The sequence below is a fragment of the Acartia tonsa genome, chromosome 5 (genome assembly GCF_053477335.1).
Source record: "Acartia tonsa isolate MP-2025a chromosome 5, ASM5347733v1, whole genome shotgun sequence".
Classification (NCBI taxonomy): Eukaryota; Metazoa; Arthropoda; class Copepoda; order Calanoida; family Acartiidae; genus Acartia; species Acartia tonsa.
Window position 1 is genome coordinate 47,407,510 of NC_137264.1, and position 15,501 is coordinate 47,423,010.

Here is a 15,501-nt window from a genome sequence, read left to right on the forward strand (position 1 = left end):
AGTACTCAATGTTTCAGATAAAAAATAGATAAGATGGGTAAAAAGAGTAAAGAGAAGAAGGGAGAAGAGGAACTTAGCCGAGTTCCTTTACCTTTTGTTTTTAAGGTAAGGTGTTTGTTTAATGAGTGTCTCGGTCATACTAACGGACATATGTAGGTATAATACAAAGTAGAACTATGTATGTCTGTCTGCTTGCTTGTACCAAAGGATCTCGCTAACCGCTGAACCGATTAGGTTCTCCTTTACAGGATAACTTCTCATAGGTCCCGGGAAGGATTATAATTATAATAGTAGGGTCGACTACCCCCCTCCCCCCAAAAAATCCCCCCCCCCCCACAAAATAATTTTTTATTTATTTTTCTTTTAAATCTAAAATACGAAAAATTAGGTTGATCAAACCTTTTGGGGCAAAGCCGCTAGTAATAGATTAAAGTAGCTTCTGAGTAATTAGTAAATGAAAAAGTTATAAGGGTGGTTATAAACTCCCCAAACAAAGCTATAAACCCACTCAGGACCTAAGAGAATCTACACTGTAAATGAGAATCTTATCGGTTCAGCGGTTCCATCCGAACACATAGACAGACAGATATCCTGTTACTTTACATAAGGATTAACAAATTCGAATTGGAAAAAGTGGGATCCCTATCCTCTGATTTTTATTGCATTTATTTTCTTATATTTTGAAAATTTACTTATCCTTTTTTTCTAGGATGATATGAGAGAATCTTCAGAATCTGACGAATTACCTCCTAGGTAAGATATGTATCCTATCCTATTATTTTGTATTTTTTTTGTGTCTGTAGCGAAGGATCTCGCTAACCGCTTAACTGATATGTGTCTCCTTTACAGTGTAGCTACTTATAGATAGGCCAAGGGAAGGTTTTTTAAAACTATTTTTGGGGAGTTTAGCTCCATTCTCAAAAAATGACCCCCCTCAAGAAACAACTTTTTTCTTTGAAAATTAAAAATAAGGTGTTTCTCTTCCCCAGTCACCCCCCCCCCCCCCAGACTGCCTCTAGATTACTAATGCGTAGCCGATAGTCTTATATAGGTAAAGTAGTAAGGTTTTTCTGTCTATTAGGCTATTTTAGTTTGACCATCTTTTGTAATATATCTATTGTTTACTTCTATTTAGAAATTAGAGTAAATCATTAGAGGGGGCAGGGGTTAAATAACTGTATGTCCCCCACCCCGAGGACCCCGTGCCGAATTTCAATTGGGTCTTTGAAAATCAACCAATTGCGTCGGAAATATTATCACATCTAAGTCGCTACAAAAGAGCAGAAAACAACTCGCTACCCGACGTAAAGGTCTCCAACAGGGGGATCCAGGTAGTTGTCAGGTTTACATACATCTATATTTATAGATTTATTATTTAGAATGACTCAGCTGCTGAATAATTTCAAACGCCTCTGTGCGCCTCCTACTGAAGAATTTATAACAGTAAAATCAATCAAACCAGTTGAATCTGTTGAAATCCTAAAGTCTGGCCTGGAGCCGGGAATAACTGAAAAGGACAAATATTTCAAGGCAGATGGAGATGGAATCGTTCAGAAGGTTAAGGAGGATAAAAATAAGGTAGGTCTGCAAATGAGGGATTGGGTACTTAGGGATCTAGAGGGATAAGACAATGGCCGATAAATTAATGTACGTCCTACATGGTAATAAACAAAACTACCCCTTCTGTAGATTAAAATCAGTGGTTGAAACTTTGAACACTCGAACTCAATGAATTAACCTATCAAAATTCCTAAAGTTGTTAAGCCAACGAATAAGAAAACGTTATTATAAAACTTTGGTGATTAGTGTTGACTTTTAAGTTTAAAAAGAAAAAAATTTATGTGATAAAATTATCCGATTGAACCGAGTTTTGGAATACTAATTCCTAGGACGACAAAGTACAATGTTATAAACGAAGCATCTCTATAATCATTCCTAAAAATGTAAGTATATCCTTAAACAATATCCTGTATTTAATAAAGGGGGGGGGGAGCGGATGTGACACTTTTTAAACCAAAAGTAAAACGAGCATGATCTCAGCACATAAAAGAGTTACAGCTCTAAAATTTGGCACAGCAGTTGCTTCTGTGGAGAACAATATGGAACTGTAAAGAAACGGCGGCGGAACTGCCGCTCCCGCCGAAAACCGCCGTTCCCCGCCGAAATTTATTTTTGCCTTTTCTCGCCATAATAGACAACTTTCAATCATCTGAGATAATTTTTTTTATATTGACATGTTTGAAATATTACAAGTAACACGTAAAAATATACCTAAGGGAAATTTTTATGAAAAAAAATCAGATGATTGAGAACTGTCTAATTTGGCGAGAAAATGCAAAAAAAAAATAGGCGGGCAACGGTGGTTTTCGGCGGGTGCTGCGGTTCCAGCGCCGTTTCTTCACAGTTCCATATTGTTTTCCACTTAAGCAACTGCTGTGCCAAATTGAATGCTGTAACTCTTTTTTTGGGTTGAGATCATGCGCCTTTTACTTTTGGTTTCAAAAAGTGGCACATCCGCCCCCCCCCCCTTTTTAACTAAATTTACTTACAATTTTGTTTCGACTTTTATACATTTATTTTCTGATTATTCAGATCTGATACTCTACAAGTGTTAATGTTCGTCTGTTCTACCGTTTCAGAGCTTCGGTTTTATGGATGTTGTCATCCTTGTTTCTTTATTATTCTGTAGGATAACAATGATTAAGTGCTTTCACTCAAACCTATTTCTAGACCATCAAAACACTCTCCCTCCTTATTTTTAATTTTTTGCGGGGCCCTATCTCTACAAAGAATTTTCTAATCCATGCGGGTCTGTTTTAACCTTCACTTAACCTAACCTTAATAAAAATACACCTTTTCTATTTTTATTCTTAATGCAGCATAAAGGGGTAGTTACATGAATGCATTTGAACTTGAATTTTGTTAACCACATAGTTTTATGGTTTATCATACTTTAAAATATCATGCCTTGAAAATCATATTCTTGTGATATATGCAACTTATATGTCTGGCTTGTTAGACGGTATTCTTGTAACTTTGCAATCATTTTTGTTAAATAATAACTTTTACTAGCACAAATTAGACATCTTGGGACATACCTTATTTTTTTTGTTATGATTACATAGCTAACCTATATTTATCATATTAAACAAAAACATTTCAAGGTTCACTGCTTCCAATTATCCCAACTAGTTAAATGCACTTTGTGGAACTACCGCTTTAAATTTTTATTCTTTCAAGGATGAAGATTATAGTGGCGCAGCCAAGGCAGAAATCAAGGAGAAAATAAGCAAAAAGGCCGCCATGAGGTTGAAAAAAGCGGAGCGGGAGAAGACCCTCGGCAAGAAGTGGCACGACATGCCAGCCCTCGAGCTCACAGAGGAGCGTAAAAAGGATCTTGAGCTGTTGCAGATGAGAGCCGCCTTGGATCCTAAGAGGTTTTATAAGAAGAGTGCGCAAGAAGAAAAATTACCAAAATATTTCCAGGTTTGTTCTATTAGATAAATTCACTGAGTGAAAAGAAAAAGTCTTTGATACTTCTTAATTATTTATTGAAATATATTTCGGTGGACATTGCACCCTCTTCAGTCTCGTTTAACTGGATGTTGAAAGTAAGATTTACTAGCGGCTACGCTCCTAAAGGCCTCTAGGGGCACTTAAGGAGGGGAGAGAGGATAGGGGGGGGAAGATTTTTTTTCTAGGGGCGATTTCTCTTGGAAGGGTGTTGGACAGCCAAACACCCTGTTGCTTTATCAGAGGATTAAACAATTTCTTATCACTTACTAAAATGTACGGCGCGTGATGTAAATCGAACAGGGTTGTTGACGGACAGGGTATCAGGGATCTTAATTAATAAGACAATGGTTGATAAATTGATGTACATTTGTACAATACATCCCCAATGGTGATGCACAAAATTACTTTTTCTGTAGATTACAATAAGTGGTTGAACCAACAAATCAAAATTCCATAAAAGTCCCCAAAGTTGTTGAGCCAACTAATCAGATAACGTTACTATAAAACTTTAGGGACTAGAATAATAAACAGCCTAATTTTCCCTCCCTCCCTTTGTAAGTCATACTTTGGAAAACCTACCCTATTTTTGTATAGGGGCAGTTTAACTATTAAAAAGGAAATACAATTTTGAATGTCTATTTAAACATTGACATGTATGTATACCTACCTATCTTATTTTTTAATTAAATATATTTATTTATACTTAATAAATGTATTAAGTACAGATGTATAGCCCAGACAACTACCTAGATCCATTGTTGGGGATATTTTTTGTCTGCTAGCAATTTGCTTTTTGCTCTTTTGTATCTACTTGGCTGTGTTAATTTTTGCGACGCTATTAGCTGCTATTCAAAGACCCAATTGAAAGTCGGCGGCACAGGGTTGACAGGGTGGGGACACCTTGTTATACTTTTATATATTAATATCTAAGTTTAATTAATGAACTATTAAATTTAGATTGGTACTGTTGTGGACTCTCCCTTTGATTTTTACAGTGACAGGTAAACATTCTCCAGATTTTAGTAGGTACATTTTCTCCCACTAGGTGGCCTATTCCATTAACCCATTTTTCATTAGCTTCTTGATAGAAAACTGAATAGAAAATAATGTGAATATAGATTAACAGGGAAAATTATGTCCATTAGTAGCACAGATGCATATTCCGCTGCTTTCTATCAGGTAGGTGTTGGGTTCGAGTCTTAGATAGGGGTGGGGCAGGCCCAGGGGTGTATATTCTGCATGTTTGACCCTGCTAAAAAAAAGGGGGGGGGGGGCAGATTTAAAATTAAGAGAATAAAATAAAGTTCTGAAAATATTTTTCCATTTTTTGCCCTTCCTTGCTGGAAAAAACTAGGAAGGGGAAAAATAAAAAAAGTTGCAGCAGGGGAAAAAATGAATCTTGTGCAGAATATACACCCCTGGCGTGGGGGTAAGAAGCTACAATTTTAAGTAAAATCATATCGGTTCAGCGGGTAGCGATAACATATAGGTACGAAACAGACTAACACATTGATAGACATCCTGTTACTTTTTTTTTACAGATAATAAATATTTGATTGTTTGATTTAGATTAACGAAGAAGGAGCGTAAGCGTACAATGGTAGATGAACTTCTAGCGGACGCAGAGTTCAAAAAGTACAACAAAAGAAAATACGTCGAGATCATTGAATCTCGACAGAAGAAAGTGAGATATGGCAGACATGACAAGAAAAAGAAGAAAGAAGAAGCGTAAATTTATAACTGCCAATTATGATTTTTTTGTTGATCTTCCAAGTAATTTTAAAGTTTTTTTTCCAAAATGATAGTAGGGAAAGGTTAACTTTTAAAATTACTTAATTTGCCCATTTTATACTTTATTTTTTTCAGATACAAAAATGTTATTAGCAAATATAAACATCAAAAGTATATTAACATTGAAGAAATCTACCGAAGTTTCAAGAATGTTAAAATCTACGAAAACTTTGGGAGCTAGAAATTTTAGCCTTTCTCCTTTTAGTGAAAAAATATCAATAGTCAAAAAGGACAATAAAGCAGTTAGCATAAGTTTAAATGACCATAGCGTGCACAAAATCTCTACATTTTTACCCTTAACAAGAACTTATATAACCAAAGCCAACCCAGAATTGTGTGTGCAAAAACAAAAAATTGCACAACTGCACACCTCGTGTAAGAATGAATATTGGTTGGATGCTAGGAGAAGAATTCCTTCCTCATTGCCGGATCGGTTTCCAGGTACTGGCGCAGTATTAATATTAAAGCTACATTTTCCAACAACTTCATTCTCCCCCTTTTTTTATCCACTTTCCTTTAGTTACACCAGCGTGTCGGAGCCGTTTTATTTTGATGCGGCTCCTACCTTAAAATCAATATATCAATTTTTTTCATTAGGTATTGAATTTGGTAAAATAAAATAAATAATATAAAATATTTTGCTTTTATTTGATTAAAGCTATATAAAAGTAGAAGGATGTGTGTCTATTTGTTAAGTAACAATAGTTTTTCAGTTTATTATATGGAAATAGACCGTTGCCAAATTATAATATTACTTTTAAAAATCATTTTTAGCTAATCTGGAGCCGGAGCCGTTTTTAACGAAAAATACGGCTCCGGCTTCACTAAAAATGTTGCTGCTCCCTGCTCCGGCTCCTAAACGCTGGTACAGCACTAAACAAGTTTCACGTTCTAAAATATCAAAATTTCCAGCAATTTAAAATGTAATTAGTTTGCTGATTAACGGCTCCTTCAAAATACAAAGTTCTTAATATGTAGAGATATTGTTTACAAACACGTTTTTATTCGTTGGCCTAAAAACTAATAATTTTTATTTGTTTGTTCATTAAGTTGAGTGTCTAAGCATTTTAACCAACTGTTTTAATCTACAAAAGAGAAAATTTTGTCTTCTCATCATTAGAATTGTAACATCATTTTATCGTTCCATTGTCTTATCCCTTAGGATCCCTAAACAGACAAAACCTTGGATTACAATACTGCTTTGTCTTATTGTATCATTAACTAGCGGCTACGCCCCTAGAGGCCTGTAGGAGCACCTAAATTGTTTTTTTTCCGATCTCTGTTAAGATCAGCTACTTAACAAAAGATATTTTGTTTTTTTTTGCGATTTCTTTTGGGAGGGATGTGGTACCCTCCTCCAAAATAGCAATAAACCTTCCCATGACCTATGAAAAGCTACCCTGTAAAGGAGGAACATATCGTTTTAGCGGTTAGCGAGATCCTTCTGTACAGACAGACAGAGATTCTTTTACTTTAAAAAAAGGATTAGGATGGGTAGAACAGCTTCCATGTTAAAATTTTATTGTCCTAATGATTATTTTTTGTTTCTAGGTTATAAAACTGTGTACAGATCACCCTATATCATTGCTATGCATGTTGCATGCAGGTTAGCAATTTATTTTACAGGGTTGTATATTCTGCACAAGATTCATTTTTTTACCCGGCTGCGAAATATTTAATTTTTTTCCTCCCTAGCTTTTTATCCAAGGAGGGGGGAAAATCAAATGTTTTCAGCACTCTTAATTTTTTAATTTTTACTACCCCTCCCTCACACATATATTTCTCTTTTTTCTCCAAGGAGGGGGAAAAATGAAAGAAAGGGTTTCAGTGGGTAATCTTTATTTTTCTTGTTTCTCCCTCCCACATATTTTTTATTCTCCCCCTTTAGCATGTGATATCTTCCAGAATATACACTCCTGTTATTTAAATAGCGACGCTTTTCTAGAACCAGGGGTGTATATTCTGCACAAGATTCATTTTTTTCCCCTGCTACAAATGTTTTTATTTTTTTCCCCCTCCTAGTTTTTTCCAGCAAGGAAGGAAATAAAATGGAAAAATATTTTCAAAACTTATTTTATTCATATTATCACCTCTCCTGTATTTTCTTTTAGTTCTTTTCCAAAAAGGTGAGAAAAATGGGAAAATAAATGCTTTCAGTTCTCTTAGTTTTTACATTTTTCTTCCCCCAACCACATATTTTTTATTTTTTACCCCCCCTCCCTCCCTCCCACCTCAGCCGGGTCAAATTTGAAAATATACACCCCTGTCTAGAACTTAAGTATGTTGGGTGTCTGTCTATATATGAAAAGCCAGAACAAGTTAAGATATTCTTTCCCTCATTTATTAGAATATTTAGATCATGGAAATGAAATGAAGTAGCGGTTTTCGTCGTATTTTCACTGTAGCTTTTTCCCTATTTCTAGCACCTGCGGGCGGCTTTAATCCTGCTTGGCCAATTTCCTAACCCAGTTAAGATATTTTTACTCTCATATTTGAAAGTAAATCAATGATTAAACCGTATTTGATTCCTGTATCCTCAACCACTGCACTAAACAAAAAGAGGACTATCCACGAACGAGAGCATTTGATTCTAAGTACCTTCCAGCATTGATCCTAAGTATTTTCTTTCAGAATATAATAGGTCACCATATATTATTAATATATTGACGAGAAAATTTATGTTTCACCATGTTTTTTTATGTATTTTAATTGATTTTGAAAACTTTTATGAAGCTAATTCTTTTAATAAAATGGATATTTGATCATACATATGCGAATAATCGTGTTGTATAGATTGTAAATTAAACCATAAAGCATTAATTTTAACATACATATGAGATATAGTAAATGTGCTTTTGACTTTTTAAAATTTTTTTTCATTTGACAACATGGACAATTAAAGACACCCCGAACTCAACAAAACGTTTGATAGAATTTTGACTAAAAATGGTGGACATTTTTTTACTTTTCTTCAACTTGAAGTGGTGAAACATAAATTTTTTCGTCAATATATTAATTATTAATAGTGACCTATTATATTCTGAAATAAAATACTCAGGATCAATGCTGGAAGGTACTTAGAATCACGTGCTCTTGTTCGTGGATATATCTCTTTTATCAAGATTAAAGTTTAAGTCTTATCTTCTGTTTTTAAGGTTCATATTTTAGATTAAAACTGTACCAAACTTCCTGTACAGCTGTCCTGCTACCAATATGTGCCCTCATGCTTTTTGCTGGAACCATTCCACCTGCCACTCTTGGGGCTGCCACAGGTAGATAGATAAGTAGATAGTTGGATATCTAGGTAGATATATAGATAGTTGGATATCTAGGTAGATAGATAGATAGTTGGATATCTAGGTAGATAGATAGATAGAAATATAGTTAGATATCCAGGTAGATAGATAGATAGTTAACTTCTATCATTATTGGTTAGCATGCTTTTTGTTGGGATGACTAAACCTGCTGGTAAACTATTACCATGGTTATTTATTTTACGGAGTTACGAAGGGCAGACCTTTACCCCCTCCCCCACTCCCCCCCCCCTATTTAAAAGGAGTTGTCTTACATAATTAGGATTCTTTTTTCTTTGGAAAATTAGTATTATTTAGAAAAAAGACATCCATTATAAAAAGTAGGTCCTAGGATGGTATTAGGCTATTTTTTAACTGTTTGTTTTTAGCCCTGGGATGGTTTTAGGCTTTTGATAGGTTAGGTGATTGTGTCCCGCAGGTTTAGGCAAATACAAAGTTTTTTTTTGTTTAGGAATATCAACCCTTGCTACTGGTATGCTCTTCTTCTTTGGGGAAATATTTAGAAGAACAGTTGGAATGATTTATATCTGTCCTGAGAAGGTTAATAGTTATTTCTCGCATCGTATTATAAACAGCTTTCCGCGGGTATAGAATGTACAATTATAAGATTAAAACCAGTTTTTTTAGCCCTGAGGTGCCGAATATTGTACATTTTTATATTCGTAGAAAGCTGGATATAATACGATGTTAGACATAGTTTTTTCGTATGGATGAGAACCGGTTCCTATCCACCGGATTCTAATGAATACGAGAAAAAATATTACAAATAAATCTTTTCACAAGAAGTGCATGTAGAAAATTAACATGAAAACTTGCAGAATGCCAATCTTAATTAGTAGAATATTAATTTAGAAGTCAGAATAAAATTGTTATAAACTTGTTGCAAAATTACGTAAATTTACAAATTTAGGACTTGATTATAGATAAGTTTCGCTTAAAATATTGTACCTTGCTGTTCTAGAAATCATTGTTAAAAAAATCAGTATGTTTTAAAATGACGTATTGACATCTTGGTAACGAATACCTATACAGTTGGTACGCTTTCTTAATTGTACACATTTTAAGTATGAAATCGATAGGACAATTCTAACATGCTTAAATTTACGATAAGAGCTAACCGTTATGTTCTGACGGACGGATGGACTTACAGACCCTCAGGGGTGTATATTCTGCACAAGATTTATTTTTTTTCCCCGGCTGCAAAATTTTATATTTTTTTCCACCCCTAGTTTTTTCTCACCAAGTAGGGGGGGGGGGGGGGGGGATGGAAAAATATTTAAAGATTTCTATATTTATTTATTATATCCCTCCTACCACACATTTTTTTAGTTTTTTTCACCAAGGAGGGGGGGAAATGGAAAAAATGTTTTCAGTTTTCTTAATTTTTACATTTTCTTTCCCTCCAACCACTTATTTTTTATTCCCCCCCCCCCCCCCCCCTGAGCCGGGGATCCCATGTAGAATATACACCCCTGCAGACCCTATTTATAGAAGAACCACTGTACTTAGATAAGCTTACCGAACAAAGATACAGGGATAAGAAAGAGGAAGATACAGAGGTGTATATTTTCAAATTTGGCCCGGCTTGGGGGGGGGGGGTTAAGTAAAAATTAAGAGGACTTCCATTTTTTCCATTGTTCTCACCTTTTTGGTGTAAAAAACTTTAAGAATATGTGGGATTTGGGATACCTAATATGAATAAAATAAAGAGTTCTGAAAATATTTTCCATTTTATTTCCTTCCTTGCTGGAAAAAACTAGGAGGGGGAAAAAAATAAAAAATTTGCAGCAGGGGAAAAAAATGATTCTCGTGCAGGGAAGATAATAATGTTTTCAATTATTATTAAGTATTTTTTAACAAGGATGACAACATCCATAAAAGCGAAGCTCTGAAACGGTAGGACAAACGGACATTAACACTTGTATAATGTCAGAACTGAATAATCAGAATGCGCATGTATAAGAGTCAAAGCAAAATTGTAAGTAAATTTGTTGAAAAACTGCTTGATACAGGATAATGATTATGGACATACTTACATTTTTAGGACTTGATTATAGAGTTGCTTCGCTTATAATATTGTACTTTGTTGTCCCAGGAATCAGTATACCAAAAATCAGACCAATCGGATAATTAGGTCACATACAAATTTTTGTTAAAAATGTAAAAAAAAAATCAAAATGTTTAAAATGGACGTACGGACATTCTGGTAATTATTATAGAGTTGCTACGCTTTCCAACTCGTACCTAATTATTACAGGAATCACCATGCAAAATTTATAGGACAATTCTAACATGCCTAAATTAACGTAAAAAGCTATTTAAAAAAGTAAAAAAATCAACATGTTTAAAATGGACGTACGGACATTTTTGTAATGATTATAGAGTTGCTACGCTTTCTAAATCGTACCTAACTACTAAAGGAATCACCATGCAAAATTTGAAATCGATAGGACAATTCTAACATGTCTATATTAACGAAAAAAGCTATCCGTGACGGACGGACGGACGGACGGACCGACCCTAATTATAGAAAAGCTTCGCTTTTAAAAAAGCTTCGCTTTTAAAAAAGCTTCGCTTTTAAAAATATGTATGTATTGCTAAATACTTTTTTTTTAAAGCGAAGCTTTTTTATAATTAGGGTCGGTCCGTCCGTAACGGATAGCATTAATTTAGGCATGTTACTATCGATTTCAAATTTTGCATGGTGATTCCTTTAGTAGATAGGTACCATTTAGAAAGCGTAGCAACTCTATAATCATTGCCAAAATGTCCGTACTTCCATTTTAAACATTTTATTTTTTTTACTTTTTATGTGAACTAATCATCTGATTGATCTGATTTTTGGTATATTGATTCCTGGGACAACAAAGTATAATGTAATAAGCGAAGCAACTCTATAATCAAGTCCTAAAAATGTAAGTATGTCCATAAACATTATCCTGAATCAAACAGCTTTTTCATTTCATTTTTCAACAAATTTACTTACAATTTTGCTTTGACCCTTATACATTTATATTATGATTATTCAGTTCTGACACTATACAAGTGTTCATGTCCGTTTGTCCTACCGTTTCAGTGCTTCGCTTTTATGGATGTTGTCATCCTTGTTATTTTTTTAGAAGAATGTGGTCATCAGTCATCTAAGTTGGTGGGGGAATAGAGAAGACTTCTTATGTGAAATAAGGAAAAACTTTTTTTTTTAAGGAATTCAATACATTTCTATTCTTATACTAAAGTAACAGTATGTCTAGTTGTGTGTATATAGCAAAGGATCTTGCTAACCGCTGCACCGATAAGGTTCTCCTTCACAGGAAAGCATTTTTATAGGTAATGGAAAGGTTGACAACTAATTTTAGGGAGGGTTCCTCCACCTTACCCTTATAAATCGACGTGAGAAAAAATACCGTCCCTGTTTTTCTAAAATTATAGGCGATGGTTTGAGTTCCCCATCCCTTGATAAGTATAGTTATTTGTAGTGATGGCAATCCGTCGAATTTTTGGGCAGGATTCGGATTTCGGATTCTTAAAGAATCCGTCAATAAAAGTGGCGGATTCCGTTTTCTTATTTAATTTTGGCGGATTCCAGATTCGGATTTCGGATTCTAGCAATATTTTAAAAGGATTTTTAAATTTTTAAAAAAAATTAAGTGCTACATATGTCCTAAAAATCAATGTTCTTGGTGTTCTCTATAATTCACTTCCGAGAATCGAACCAGATTTTAAAAGATATTATACATATATAATGATGAAAAGCTTTGCCTTCAAAGAGGAGGAGTTGAAAGAAAAAACTCAAGACGCTAATTTTAGCCTACCAAATAAGAATCCGGAATCCGCTATTAAAAAACGGATTCCGGATTCGGATTCCAAAATTGGCCAAAAATTGGGCGGATTCCGGATCCGGATTGCCAACCCTAGTTATTTCATTTACAAACAACATTGTTCTTGATTTGTTAATATTAGGGTTGGCAATCCGTCTAATTTTTGGACCGGATTCGGATTCTTACAAGAATTCGTCCAAAATTAAAACGGATTCTCCGCGGACTCAGGATTCTTATTTTTTTTTGACGTATTGTGGATTTTAGCAATATTTTAAAAGGCTTTTTTTAGAAATAAATTAAGGGATTAAATTATACCGGGTACTGGGAAGAATCTAAAGCTTCGTTTTTTTTCATATTTTCTTACCTCTCCACTTTGTGGTGTAGGTGGGGAGAGATGTGGGTGGGGGTGATCTTTGCCTTCAAGGAGGGGGGGGGGGGGGGGGGTTTCAAAAAAAAAACTCAAGACGCTAATTTTAGCCTAGCAATTAAGAATCCGAATCCACTAAAAAAAACGTTTCCGGATTTGGATTCTAAATTCTAGAATTGGCCAAAAATTGGGCGGATTCGGATTACCAACGCTAGTTGATATTTTTGAAATCTTCATTTAGTGCATCGTATTATAAACGGCTTTCAACGGATATAAGAATGTACATTACAATTTTAAGATTAAAACTAGTTTTTTTGCTCCGAAATACCGAAAGCACAGGCTAACAAAACTAGTTTTATTCTTATGATTTAACATTTTTATATTCTTAGAAAACTGGATATAATACGATGCTAAACACAATTTTTCAGTGTGACTGAAAACCGGTTCTAATCCATCGGATATTATTCGGTTTCAAAGCGATACTATAAAATGAATAGGTACCTTTTTAAATAAAAATGTTTTCCTGTATACAGTGAGATCATACCCCCGGGCCAGGACAATGAGAAAATGAATGATATTTACTGGAAAATAAGATTCTATGACAGCGATGAATACTTTTATATTTCAACTAGATTTGGTGGCATTTTACGGATGTCGGATTTTAAAGAGATTTTCGGAACTTTTTAGTGATGATAAAAGTAATTTGTATAATAGGTATTTAGTTATCTCATCAAATTATAGTCAGCTTTCTGCGGACAGTAAAATAAAAAATGTAAGTTTCATTTCAGTTTAACTGGCCCCAAGGGCCAAGAAGGCTAAAATGTTCTTTAATACGATACATGCTTTTTCGGTATGGCTGAGAACAGGTTCTAATCTATCAGATATTTATCGTTTGAGCGCCATTCTGTAAATTGTTATTATTTGATTTTGTACAATTTATCAAAACTACTCTACACCTATCTTGTAGGTCTTATGCTTGTTTAGTTTTAGTAAACACTTTTTTGACTAGTTACATCTAAAGCTAACAAGCCGGTTAATTTGGTAGTCAAATAATTATTAAATTGAAATCAGTTGTTTAACCATTACATAAAACTTTAGGAAAGCCATGTAAGATTTAAATATATTCCCATTTTTAGATTAAAATCATTAAAATTGTTTATTTTTCGTATTTATCTACAAATCATGTATTATGTTATTGTTGATTTTTATATTTCAGATGTTGTTATAAAATGTGCCCGGTGAATATGTCAGAATATAATGACGATTTCTTACAATATAGGTTAGTTTTTGGAGCATTTTTTTTATCTGTACATTTAGGTTTTAATTACATACATATTATTCTATACTAAATAGTTTTTTTCCCAGCTATTTAAATCGATTTGATTCACTTTTCCTACATTTCTAGTGTTAGCCAAGTTACTTGCGGAGAAAAATAGAAAAACATGGGAGAGGGATAAAAAACAAGGATGACAACATCCATAAGTAGCGAAGCACAAAATTTCGTGGATGGGACTGACCGTCATGATTGTTTTCTTCAAACGACGGGAAATTTAATATTGATTTCTTTAACTGAAAAATTTTTGAAAATCGGACTAAAAACACCAAAGATATGGGGGAAAATGTGAAAAATATAAAATAGCCAAAAACCTGCAAAAAGGCATTCTGACATTCATAGTTGTTTTCTTCAAACGACCGGAAATTTGATTTTGATATCTATAAATGAAAAATTTTTGAAAATCGGATCATAAACACTAAAGATATGGGGGAAAATGTGGAAAATTAAAAAATAGCCTAAAACCTGCTAAAAAGCCGTCCGACCGCCATTGATGTTTTATAGTTAATTGTGCTACTTAATGATGGGAATGTTGTCAAAAAAATTCAGAATTCTATCTTTTATAGGAGTTTAGTAAATCCCATTTCCCACATAGCGTTACGGACGGACGGACTGACAAAGTGAATTACAGAGTAGCTTCGCTACTAAAAATTAACAAAATAAAGGGTACCAACTGAAATTTTTCCATTTACCCCCTCCTTGGAAAAAAAGGGGGAGGGGGAGGAATGAAATATTATGCAGCAGGGGAAAAAAAATATCTTGTGTAGAATATAAACCCATTTGATTCTTGTTGATTAATAGTTATTTCTCGCATCGTATTATAAACGGCTTTCCCCAGATATAGAATGTACAATCATAAGATTAAAACCAGTTTTTTCTAGCCCCGAGGTGCCGAAGGCACCGACTAAAAAAACTGGTTTTTGATCTTATGATTGTACATTTTTATATTTGTAGAAAGTTGGATATAATACGATGCTAGACATAGTTTTTTCGTTTGGATGAGAACCGGTTCCTATCCACCGGATTCGAATGAATACGAGAAAATGACTATAAACTGTCCAGTCCACAGTTCTAAAGAGTTAAGCAACAAAATGATTTTTCTAAGTTAAAAAAAGTCAGGGGTGTATATTCTGCACAAGATTTATTTTTTTTCCCCTGCTACAAAATTTTTTATTTTTCCCCCCCCCCCTAGTTTTTTCTCACCAAGTAGGGGGGAAAATGGAAAAATATTTAAAGAACTCTATATTTTATTTATTTTATCCCTCCTACCACACATTTTTTTATTTTTTTTTACCAAGGAGGGGGGGAAATCGAAAAAATGTTTTCAGTTTTCTTAATTTTTACATTTTTTTTCCCCTCCAA

The 15,501-nt window shown here is 34.1% G+C and overlaps 3 protein-coding genes across 3 annotated transcripts in view; all 3 read left to right on the top strand.

Moving 5' to 3' along the window:
- LOC145319680 (deoxynucleotidyltransferase terminal-interacting protein 2) lies at positions 1-5,391 on the top strand. Its single transcript, XM_080161967.1, has 6 exons — positions 1-105; positions 710-753; positions 1,380-1,578; positions 3,241-3,486; positions 4,474-4,517; positions 5,086-5,391. The coding sequence occupies exons 1-6, from the start codon at positions 34-36 to the stop codon at positions 5,246-5,248; spliced, it is 768 nt and encodes a 255-aa protein (XP_080018093.1). The 5' UTR covers positions 1-33; the 3' UTR covers positions 5,249-5,391.
- Positions 5,391-14,023, top strand: LOC145319678 (transmembrane protein 186-like). The gene is made up of 6 exons (XM_080161964.1): positions 5,391-5,748; positions 6,859-6,913; positions 8,476-8,579; positions 9,073-9,161; positions 11,741-11,803; positions 13,338-14,023. Exons 1-6 carry the CDS (start codon positions 5,391-5,393, stop codon positions 13,491-13,493), a joined length of 825 nt encoding a protein of 274 aa, XP_080018090.1. The 3' UTR covers positions 13,494-14,023.
- Positions 14,012-15,501, top strand: part of LOC145319662 (BRCA1-associated protein) — a 27,777-nt gene continuing 26,287 nt past the window's right edge. The window contains exon 1 of the mRNA XM_080161943.1: positions 14,012-14,085. Within this exon, the coding sequence (XP_080018069.1) occupies positions 14,064-14,085 (22 nt within the window). The 5' untranslated portion in view covers positions 14,012-14,063. The remainder of the gene's footprint in view (positions 14,086-15,501) is intronic.

What these genes read in the sequence shown, in the direction of transcription:
- LOC145319680 (XM_080161967.1), top strand. Translation starts at nt 34, where the DNA reads ATGGGTAAAAAGAGTAAAGAGAAGAAGGGAGAAGAGGAACTTAGCCGA. An exon ending in TCTGACGAATTACCTCCTAG is followed by an intron (nt 754 to 1,379) that starts GTAAGATATGTA and finishes TTTATTATTTAG; the next exon opens with AATGACTCAGCTGCTGAATA. An exon ending in AATTACCAAAATATTTCCAG is followed by an intron (nt 3,487 to 4,473) that starts GTTTGTTCTATT and finishes TATTAAATTTAG; the next exon opens with ATTGGTACTGTTGTGGACTC.
- LOC145319678 (XM_080161964.1), top strand. Translation starts at nt 5,391, where the DNA reads ATGTTATTAGCAAATATAAACATCAAAAGTATATTAACATTGAAGAAA. An exon ending in CACTCTTGGGGCTGCCACAG is followed by an intron (nt 8,580 to 9,072) that starts GTAGATAGATAA and finishes TTTTTTGTTTAG; the next exon opens with GAATATCAACCCTTGCTACT. An exon ending in TTTATATCTGTCCTGAGAAG is followed by an intron (nt 9,162 to 11,740) that starts GTTAATAGTTAT and finishes TTATTTTTTTAG; the next exon opens with AAGAATGTGGTCATCAGTCA.